The sequence below is a fragment of the Crocodylus porosus genome, unplaced genomic scaffold (assembly GCF_001723895.1).
Source record: "Crocodylus porosus isolate Cpor-Errol unplaced genomic scaffold, CroPor_comp1, whole genome shotgun sequence".
NCBI classification, from domain to species: Eukaryota; Metazoa; Chordata; order Crocodylia; family Crocodylidae; genus Crocodylus; species Crocodylus porosus.
The window spans coordinates 134,823,074-134,834,557 of record NW_017728886.1 but is presented as its reverse complement, the minus strand read 5'-3'; the positions used below and the strand labels follow the sequence as shown (position 1 = coordinate 134,834,557).

Below are 11,484 nucleotides of genomic sequence, written 5' to 3'. Positions count from 1 at the left end.
TAGGTTTAGGTTAGATATTAGGAAGAACTACTTCACTGTAAGGGTGGCCAGAGCCTGGAACAGGCTTCCCAAAGAGGTGGTGCTCTCACCTTCCCTGGAGATCTTCAAGAGGAGACCTGGCTGGGGTCTTATGACCCCTGCCACTTCCAGTGCTCCTTCCTGCCCATGGCAGGGGGTCGGACTAGATGATCTGTCTAGGTCCCTTCCGACTCTTTGATTTTTATGATTCTATGATTTTAAAACTTGTTTGGGAGTTTTCTGTGTTGTTTCTTTTTGTTTGTTTATTTTTTGGTAACTTTAAACTTGCAAAGTAGAAGAAAATATTAGTTTTAACTGACCAGGGTATAATGGCTCAGCACGGTGCATGTGAGCCACATAAATTAAAGGATGAGGAAGAGAAGCATTAATTATGTCAAGGTTGAAGCCATTATCGTTTCATTCCACAAAGAAAGGGGATGCTTGACTCCCAGCGGAGCCTGGGTAAACTGCCTTTTAATCTATTCACAATGCACCCAGTGCCCAATGAGGATGAAAACCTCTGCTCAACTGATGATGTCATTTAAAAATCCACCTGTGGGGCAGCTCTAATGGAGGCTCAGTCACCTATTAGCTCCGACAAGAAGGGTTGGGTTGAAAACATGAAAGGAGGGTAGTACATACATGTGTGCATGCATGTCTACCACATACACACACTCCCTCTCTATCCCACAAACCATGACCTCCTTTTTAGTCACAAGGTCCTAGATTTAATTTCAAGAGAACAGGCTATAAATGTTATTAAGTGTCTTTACCTCTTTCTTTGTAACTGAGCTTCTTACCCATTTCCGGAACTGTTTAGCTAGTTTTTAGTAATGCATTTTCTGTTTAATCTACTTTCATGTCCTGCGTTTCTTTTACTGAGTTTTACCTTGAACACTACATCATTTAAATAAAGCTCATATCCATAAGCCCCTGATCATACTGTTTAAGGGAGTTCACTTTGGCGCACCTTGAAAGCTTGTTTTCAACATTTATCCAGCACAAAAGGTCTGTGTATTTGGTTTTAGCTGGAAAAAGCACAAAGTATTATTTGAATAATGGTCTCAGACTCTGAAAAGGTATATTTGTTTTTAGCCTATGGAAAACCAGGGAGTTGATACCACTTTGATGTAACTTTTAACATCCATTAAAGTTTTTTAGCTGGAACAACAGCATGAGTCTAACACAGTTAAAGCATCTGGAGAAGGGATCCCACAAACTGGGATTAAGACCCTTTTTCTGTTAAGACACAGTTCCAACAACTGACCAAAGCAAAGTTTTTCTGTCCTGTAAAGCTTGCTTGTTTTTTCTACCATGAAAATAAACTATTGTTGTTCCAGTGGACTGACAGATGTGTACAAGAAAGTTTGAATCCGTAACTATAGTTATTTCCCCAACATCCTGCTAGGATTATAATAAGGAGTATAATAACATGCACAGAAAAAGAGATTAAGAAATACTTGGTGTTTGTACATTGAAGCCAATGAGGTAGCGAAGTGGAAGTGGAAAGGGACAGTCTGACTCTCAGTATCACATCTAATGATGACTTCCAGTATTACTTAGAACCAAAATATAATGCGCTGAATTCATACTAAGTTGCACACTAAGTTGGACTTTGAGTTTAGGGTGTAAACAAGCCCATGATCAGAAAGCAAAACTCAGACAGCCAAATATCTCTCTCATGTTTTTTACGTATGTTCACAAACCAACTGATACTTGCAAAAAGTTAAGACTAGGTTTGCTAAAAGCAATAGTACACTTTTTGACAACTTTGATTGTAGCTTTACATTTTTGACAAAACCTTAAACCTGCTAAGGTTTTAGTTTTTCTAATGAGCAGTTTATAGGAGTCCAGTCAATGAGAATTTTAAAATGTTTCCTATGTAGATATTATTAACTAATAAAAAACATTCACTGATGCATTGCCAGTAGTTTCCTCTTATCCTTACCAATAATTAAGAGGTTATGACACCTTTTCCCAAGGTACTTTGATGACCAGCATTGTATGAAGGAGGGAACAAAAATATGTGGCTGCCTTTCAGGCAGGAACAGATCATTAATGAGACTCCCTCATCATACCTTCCTTCTTTTTTTCTGTTCTACAGCTTCATTCTGACTTGGACAAGGGAGTGGGCACTGTTAAATACACCCTCTCAGGAGATGGAGCTGGCACAGTTTTTACTATTGATGAGACCACAGGGGATATACATGCCATAAGGAGCCTTGATCGAGAAGAAAAGCCTTTCTACACACTCCGTGCTCAGGCCGTGGATATAGATACCAAGAAACCACTGGAGCCTGAATCAGAGTTCATCATCAAAGTGCAGGACATTAATGATAATGAGCCAAAGTTCCTGGATGGACCCTATGTTGCCAGTGTCCCAGAAATGTCTCCAGTGGGTGAGTAAGAACTTTACTCTTCTTGAATCTTTGTTGCTTATTTTTAATGTTAATTTCTTACCGAGGATCCTGACGTGGATATGTAGCTCCCAGAATTAATATCTAGGACATAGAAAACGCCTGCATTTAAGAATATACACATTGCAATATTATTTTTGTCATTTCTTGTTATAGTCAAGTTCTTTCTCTTTTCTGTTAAGTACACATAGCTACCTGTGGCTTTTAGGTTAATTGGCATGGGGGATAGAGATAAGTGTGCTTAGGGCAATACAGTGCAGTAGGCCAGATATCTCAAACAGGTTGGGTCTAGGATTGGGAGGAATGCTGTCAGAGGGATGTTTGCAGACAGTTGTTTTGTTTTCCCATCCTTTTACACCAACTTATCTGTCTGCGGTAGAGAGTTGGGATGAAACACACCTACCACCACCCTCGATTCACACAGTCCTTGGTAAGTGTGTGACAATAAAAACATTCCAGTCTCTGGAACACCTCCCTCTATCTGTCTTCTTTCTAGTCACAAACTGTGTGCTCATCTCATATCCTCTAAATCTCTGTAACATGCTTCTAGAAACAATAATTGTACTTCAGAAAGGGAGTATGGATTAGGCCTTAGCTGGACTCTGGGCAGGAGAAGTTTAGTTCAGTTCTATGTTGTGTGCTCTGTCACTTCCAAATGTGTGTTGTGTATGTTTGGTTGCTGCTTCTGTTTTATTACAGTTTTCTGACTCATTTCAAAATGACTTCCTCTTCTGTCACAAAGTCACAAGTCAGAGCTACTCAACACCTCCTAGGCTATAATTTAAAATGCCCATTCTGAACAATTGCTAAGGTTTTATATGTCTCAAATCATACCAGGGGCTTCTGCTGGCCTGCTAACCACACAGTGTATTTCATTAAGTTTGGGTAGCTGGTCCTAGAAGTAAACATGGTTAAAAACATACTACACAAGTTGTTGTGTGGTATACAATTTTAAATTTGTTTGCATGATTATTTGGAGCTCATGATGCATTCCTGATCTAAGGAGTGGGTTGAAAGAATGTAATCAGTTTTAAACAGCACATTAAAATGCAGTGAATTTAATTAGTGATGGAAAAGCATTTGGATTTTTTGAGTCCTTTCTTTTAGCAGGTAACAAAATTATATATAGACAAGTACAGCCTATGATAACAATATCATTAATCATAAGTCAACACAAAAAGTAATTCCAATGGAAGTGGCAGGCCTATGTGGTCAAGATATGGCAGTTACTGCAGCCCATGACATACCAAGAAGTAATGTGATTTGTTGCATCTGACCACATTTCACTCCCTGGTTTGAATGACCAGGTACTCAGGAGTAGATCCAGAGTGGATGCTGTGGTCACATCACTTTATGAACCACAATGAAGAAGCTTGAGACTTTAAGTTCCCAAAGGAGGTAAGAATCTGTCTCTTACCCTGCTGTCAGCACCCTCTCTTTTCCCCCTCACTGTCACTCCCCCTCACTATCACCTCCCCTCCCGCCCTTCCTATTTCTCCTCTTTCCCACCTGCAGAGCTGCCCCTCCTCTGCTCCAGCCAGGCATGGGTAGCCAGGCTTAGCTGAGGAGAGCAGCAGCAGGGTGTGGGTTTCCCCACCCAGCCTGGTCTCCCTGAGTGTTCCCTGCTAGCCCAGGAGCAGGGTAGGGAGGGGGAGCTCACCTGATGCAGCTGTCCCTAGCTGAGCCCAGCCTGCCATGCAGTATTCCCCAGTAGCCCTGGCTGGAGCAGGAAAGGGATGGTCAGGACAGCAGTGGTGGTAGGAGGGTCTTTCCGTGCCCGGAAGCATAAGTATTGAGGGTAGAGGGGTGAATGAGAAGGAAGGAAAGGGGACATACCTCTGAGCATAGAGGTGGGAGGGAAAGGGTGCCAGGAGTTGGGGTGGAGGGAAGGGAATTCTTACCTACTTTGAGGACATGGTAGCGGGCTGTGAAAGAGGTATGGGAGCAGGGAATGAAAGCCAACCTTGCTTCTCTGATCACTGCTCCCTCACTACTTCTTTAAAAATCCTGAATATGCCTATGTAGGTACCCATTTATACCTAGGACTAATGGGTGCAGCCAATAGAGTGGTGCTCACACTTATTCCTATGGAGCTGATATGGGATGCCATAACTACTTTGCCACCTTTCCCTGGTTCTTAATCAAAAATAAAGGGGAAAAATAAAAACCAGTCAAACTACTTCCACTGTTAATTCACATTGCTGATAGCTGCATGCACGGAACAAGTTAGTCAGCCATTTTATTGCAAGATGAGCAGCCTTTAGGTAATGCAAAGCATTACATTGTATTGAGTACTGGGGCCCAGACTGACAGAGACCCTTAGCCCTGTAATCCCTCTGTATTTACCTAGCTGCTATTGATTTAGGAATTAGACACCCAGATATTTTTATAGATCTGGGTCTCCATGACTATATGAGATGCAACTGGATATTTTGCCTGATCCATAATGCTACTCAAGTTTTAATACATTTTCCTTTTGAATAGGAGGCAACAGATCACAATCTGCAGAAAGATGTCCTTTGCTTGTCCTCTGATTCCTGCTAGGACCCTATGTCCTTCAATTGTTTTCTATGCCTCTGAAAAGAGCATTCACAGCAGCAACCCTTTTCCTCTAAGACAGGTTAAAATTTACCAGAAAAGATTTTTTTTTTTTTAAAGAGAAGAAAGTGACCTTGGTACAGGTTTAGAATCCAACCAGCAATTATTTGTTACTTAAATTAGGTCACATTCTCAGCTCCTAGATCCTACATAGCAATAGAATACAGAAATGTCTTTTGTCACCTGTAACTATCCATGTTCAGTATTCAACCTTTTGGCTTTTTGAGCCAACTGAGTAGTGTCGGTATCTCCTCAGGCCAGATCAGAACCTGCATGCCAGGATCAGACCAGCACACCTGGATTGGGCTCTGTATGACCTCAGCTGGTCCCCATGCACTGGGATCAATCCTCAGGCTGTCTCTACTGAACCCCACCATATGAACTGCATTTAAAAAAAATGTTTGGTTTTATTCTAGAGGGAAGCCTACTAAAACAAAAGATATGGGCATTCTATACTCATTCCCACCCCCTCTCCTCTGAAGTCCTCTTTGTAAAGAAGTTGCATCTGAGTCGAAATTCAGCCAAATTGAATATGTGATGTAGAATTAATCTTTGTTTGAGCTTTAATTTACTGACTGCTGCTGGAATCCCCTATCATTTACCCCCTGTTTATATAAGCATTGGGTTGGAGTTCTGAGATACAACTTTCTCATAGGTTCATGAGTCCCATCTGTCCTTGTGCTTCAGTTTTGAGTCCCTGAACTGAAGAGAGTTGGCCAGAACCCATCTCTATTCCTCTTCCTTGCAAGGGGAAAGAAGTGGTACAATCAACAGAGGGAACCCTTCCTTCCACTTTTATTTTCTACTTAGGAGTGGAAATATATGTCCATAGGCACTGCCCTGAGCCTTCTCAATAGAGAAAACCTGCAGCCATATTTGGTAGCTCATTTTGCTACTGTATGCTCAGGTTCATGCTTTCTGCTGACCTCACTCCAGTTACCCCTGTATTGGAATCTATGGGAATTTATACAGATAAGGTTGTCTGCTCCAACATGCCAGAAATCCAGTCTGTTGGAGAAGATTTGATTAATCGAGTCTGCAGACAATGTAAACTGATGCACCTGCTGCTGCGCCACATCCATGTGTATAAACAGCGAAATGCACATTAGTTCTAAGAAAATGGTGGTGGTAAGTTCAAAAGTGCACCGCTGCCATTTTCTCAGCACTGACGTGTATTTTGCTGTTTATACAAAAGTATGTGATGCAGCCCCAGGTGCTTTTAGAAGTGTCCAGCGCTGCGTTGCATACACGTGTGCATGTGCCATTTGGAACTTGTTGCATGTTAATTTTAGGCAGCTGCTGGAGCTCTTAATCCCTGGATTGTCCACACATTAACACCTGACACTAAGTATAAGCGTTCTTTAGGTGGCTTAAATTATGCCACATCACAGCAGGTTTATCTCTGACCCATGTTACCCAGCTTGTATTACACTAATGTGTATCACCATAGGCTATGCATTACTGTAAACACAGCCCGCAGCCACTGCCCCCTCGCTTCTCTCTCTGGTTCAGATCAGAGTCACTGCCCTCTCTCCCCAGCATCCAAGATCCCTGCTCCCTGCTCCACCTGCTTGGTTGTGGCTTCCTGTGCCACCTGTCCTCGGGGGGGGCAGGCAGGCAGGAAAGGGAAGGGAAGAGTTAACCTGCCTGTCCAGGTACTGCCACCACCCTTGGTGCTCTCTGGGCTTGGGTCAGCCTGAATAAGAGAAGCATCCCAGTGGCAGTAGCAGCAGGGGCCAGGTGGACAGGTTAACCCTACCTTGCTTGCTCCCCTGGGACAGAGGAGGAGCCCTGGGGGCATAGGAAACTGAGGGAAACCTGGGCAGCAGGGGGCAAAGGGGAAGCCCAAGACAGGGAATTCTAACCTTTCAGTCCTCCAAGCCTCTGCTGGCCTGAACATATGACTGCTCCAAACTTGACCTAGCACTAACACTGATCAGCATTTGTTTAGCTTGAAGTGTAAGACGTAACAAAGTCCTATGTGGACAGAATAATAACCTGTATAGTGATGTTTGTTTGAATTTTTTCTATTTTTCCTGAGAAAGAAGGGGGGGAAAAAAAAAAGACTAGCTTCTAAAATCCATTGAATCTTTAGGGGGATTTCTGAGATACAAATTTCTAATATGTTGCCTGAGAGCACCATGCTAACGCACATTTATTTCGATAAGGAAATTTCATCTTGTCCTTCAAGCTCAATCTGAGCCTTTATTAACCTCCATGCTGCTATTTTGTATGGATTTTAGATCATTAAAACAATATTTCTAAAAGGCATCTCTCCTGCCTCATTATCAAGAAATTTGGCACCTCTTTTCTCAAAACCTTCTTCCTGATTATCAGTGAAGACAGTGTAGTTTTCAGAAGAAGATTGTCAACTTTTCCCAAAGTCATCCCACTTTGCTTATGATTCAGACTTCTTTGTTTACTTTCTAACCATTTCCAAGCTCTCCCTTCAGAAGAAAATAACACTAGCTGGATACCTGCCGTGCTCTAAAACTACTTTGACAGGATAGCCAGCATGTGTAATTCAGAACATATCATCATCTAATTCAAAGGGCCGGAAGCTGGCTCTAGGAAGGAAACCTACTCTGATGAAGTAGATAAAGTAACTTGCATATGCCATATTCTTCCCCTGCGTGAAACAAAGCACATTCTACCAATGGTATAAGCAAGCAAAAGTCTTCTAGTGTCACAGCCTTTGACTGGTGTATCCTATAGGCTGCTGGAACCAACTAAAACTTTGTCAACAATTTAATCTTAGTCCTTATATGTAGTTTCATTTAAGGACGTAATTACCAATTAAATATATGTTTAACCTGTTGTAATTACAGGTATTAGTTACCTCTCCTCCCCCCTCTCTTTCCTCCTCATTCCTCTTACCCTCCCTTTCTCCTGCCCTGCTGCCTTCCAGTTCTTGCTGGGGCACTGTAGGGCTTTGCTTCCCCCACTTCTCTCCTGGACTTCCTGGCCCGTGGTTAAACAAAATCTGATAAGCTAGAACCTGTTATCACTGAGCTGATCAGTTAAATTATTAATCATTTAACCATTCACATCCCTAGTTTCATTTAATGAAATAACAGGCTATCTCCTGCCTTTTCTTTGCTGGCAGTTTATCGTTCATCTAAGAAGTTTAAAACATTTTCTCACAGAGTAGTTTATAGTGAAACATTTATTATGGTAAGCCACAAGACTGACTTCTCAGGAAAAACGTAGAAGTGAGCATTAATATTTAACATGTGTTGATTGTTTTTTACTACTATTGCCTCTACAAAAATGTGGCATATTACAAGATATTTATTCTGAGGTGTGGCACAGAAAAAAAAATTGAACATGAAATTCATATTTTTGGAAAAGAGAAATTTTCTGTTCTATATTAGACTAGTGATCCATCTGCTCTGATATGCTACATTGGACACCAGTCATATTGAAAGTTTAAGGGTACATGAAGATGTTACACTTAGATCAATCTAAGTAGTAAACTAAGTTAGACTGGGAATGGGTTAGCACATTTACTTAAATCTGTACCTGTTCTGAGCACAGCCTTGGGGCTGGAAAAGCCCAGCTGCTTGCCGCAACCCTAGGACTGTGTTTTACCTATCCCTGCTGACCCTGACCAGACCATTTTTAGTCCCACAGTACACCCCCAGGACGGATCTGTTAACCCCCTTGATCCTGCCCTTCCCTCTACCACCCTGATTTACTTAGATTGGGTTCCTGGAGTGGCTCTCAGTTCCAGTGAACATGGGCACATGCTGTGCCTTATCTCTGCTCACGCAGTTTAAGATAAACCACATGATTGTAGAGTTGGTACGGTGAACCTGTGCACTTACGCTATGAGCCTGGTCCTTAAAAGAGCCAAAATTATGCTTTGGGGTTTTTTTTGTTAATGTTGATATACGGATGCTTTTAGTAGTTTCTCTTTTGGAAAACTGTATTGGTTAGACAAAAGATAGTGCAGTATAAAGAAAACGTGCGAATCTATCAGGAGGTAGAGAAAGCAGATGAGACTGATTGATTGATTGATTGATTGATTGTTGAAGTAATTATCAAGGAATTTTTCTCAGTAAGGGCAAAGGTAGGGAGAAGCTTGGAGAATTCTTAGAGACCAGATTACACATGGGCTGTAAGGGTGAAAGAAGGTGGGGCTAGTGACTGACCGCGAAATCATTAATATGAAACTGGTGAAATTTTGTCCTTGCAGCTTCTCATTATGACAACTCGGACAACACTCTAGAGATAATCATCTGCAGAATTTTAGATTCAGACCTAGGAACTTGTGTACACTTAACCAACTACCAACTCTTTGTGTTTTCCACTGAACAGGCAGATCAGGGACTGTTTTGATACTGAGTATTAGGGTTTTTTGGCATTCATTGAGAAGCTTTGCAGTATCAAGTAGTGCACAGGGGGTTCAGGACAAGGTGTATTAGTGTGTTATGAGTACTTGTCCCATTTTGTTGGCAGAGGGAAAGATACTGGCATGTTTTGGTGTAGCCTTGAAATGTGTAGGAATTGTTTCTATATAGGCACACAGCGTCTGTAATCATAAAACATGCTGTATTGATGGCTGCTTTAGCAGCCACTGGTCAGCAATAAATGTTAAAAATTAACAAGAAGTTGCTTTTTCCTCACCACAAAATGACTCTATACATTAAATATCTTTTTTAGCAGGAGCTGTTCTCTTGGCCACCAAGTGGTTCTAAATATTAAACATATTTTAAAAGTATTACTTTTCCCAGCCACAGAGTGACTGTAAACATTAAATATGTTTTATAAAAACTGCTTTTCCAGCTACTGGCTGAATGGCTATGAACATCATTTTTCTTCAAAGTTGCTTTCCAGCTGCTGAGCTATTTTTTCCTATTAACTCAGTTCTATTTATATTTCTCATGCAAGAAGGCAAGTGCAAGACTTCACTGGCACAAGGCAGCTCTTAATTTATGACAAGCAATCATGTCCCAGTCATCATACTCTCATAAAGACATTGCAGATAATGAGAACAAGCTGAGATTTAAACTGATTATTATGGATATTCTGCATAGATGGCATGCACATCTACATTTTTCCCTCTTCTTTTTAGTATATAATTCTGCTGTGAACAACAAACAGTAAGGACAGACATAAACTATCCTCAGTATTAAGGCAAACAGGCCCCAAAAAACAGACATTGATAGATTGTATGAATCAAGTCATCAGTAGCCCTTGAAGAGGACAAAACAGAAGCAAAATGGTGTCAAGATTGCTAAGCAAATGGGAATCAGTAAACCAAACATGATTAACGGCTTTAATTCTAGGTGAAGAAATAACTCCATGCAGGAAATTAGATACAATCCCAAGAAGACTTGATGTGATAAGAGAATGATCACTGAAGTTAGATTAATAAAAGTTTAAAGAGCAAAATTACTGATCACAAACACTGGGTAAACGAAAAATCCCCCTTTGCTTAGGTGCCAGTAAGTGGTTTACAATATACAGTCCAAGGCTGCAGATAAAAGTAATCTTTTAGACAAAAATCTATGCAAAATAATGGCTCAAAATCTTTAGAAAAGGAAGAACATAGCTGTCTATATTACGTTTAAACAATATGCTAGCCAACAGGTAAGCATGCAAAGCCTGGAGCCTTAAAATGTCTCTTTATCCAGAGAAGCAGTACACATGGGCAGTTGCAAGTCAGATTTGCCCTTTACAAACACACTGACCAGGCGGTGTACCTTGGCCTTGACCTAGGGAGGGAATCTTCAGGAGTGTAATGAAAGATTAGGTCCTCTGCTCCTTTTGTTTTAGACCAATACAGTTAATAATAATACAAAAAGTTGGAAGATGCTGACTCATCAGAATTGGGTTGAGAAGGATGTATTTATTCTGTTGAAACTTTTGATGGCAACTAGATGAGAAGATGTGTAGGACAGCAACCAACTCAACTGCATGGTTGCTGTCTGGTAGACTCCTGGGTAAGCTTCCAAGCTCATTTCCCAACTTCCCAGCTGGTGGGTAAACAGATTACTTGGCAACCTGGCACAGCCAAGACACTGGGGACAACCAACTAACTGGTCATAGAGAAAATCAGGAGAACAAACAGACTTACCACCAGTCAGGTAGCTGAAGAGCTGGCTGGGTTCCCTGTTCCTTGTTTCCAGGGCAGCTTCCATTTGATGGCAAAGCTGAGTTGCCAGCTTGCTGAGCACTTAGGAAGCCAGCCCACAGGTAAACTAAGCGGGCTTTTGGCTGCCTGGCAGGTAGACTAGCAGGCACTGAGGCAGATTGGATAATTTTCAGTGAATCGGGACAATGTCAAAGCTTTGTTCCAATGTGGAACAAAATGAAATATCAAACATCAGGATGCTCTCTTTGGCATTATGACCATTCATTATTACCCTCGCTTTCCTTCGCTTTATGCTGTACATGTGTTCCTGGAAAACAGTGCATAACTCAAATCCGCATAAAGGGAACCCAT

General features: G+C 41.4%; 1 protein-coding gene across 1 annotated transcript in view; it reads left to right on the top strand.

Moving 5' to 3' along the window:
- CDH12 (cadherin 12) overlaps positions 1-11,484 on the top strand; it is a 245,474-nt gene that overhangs the window by 62,047 nt on the left and 171,943 nt on the right. Inside the window, exon 3 of the mRNA XM_019541947.1 lies at positions 2,123-2,417. Within this exon, the coding sequence (XP_019397492.1) occupies positions 2,123-2,417 (295 nt within the window). The remainder of the gene's footprint in view (positions 1-2,122; positions 2,418-11,484) is intronic.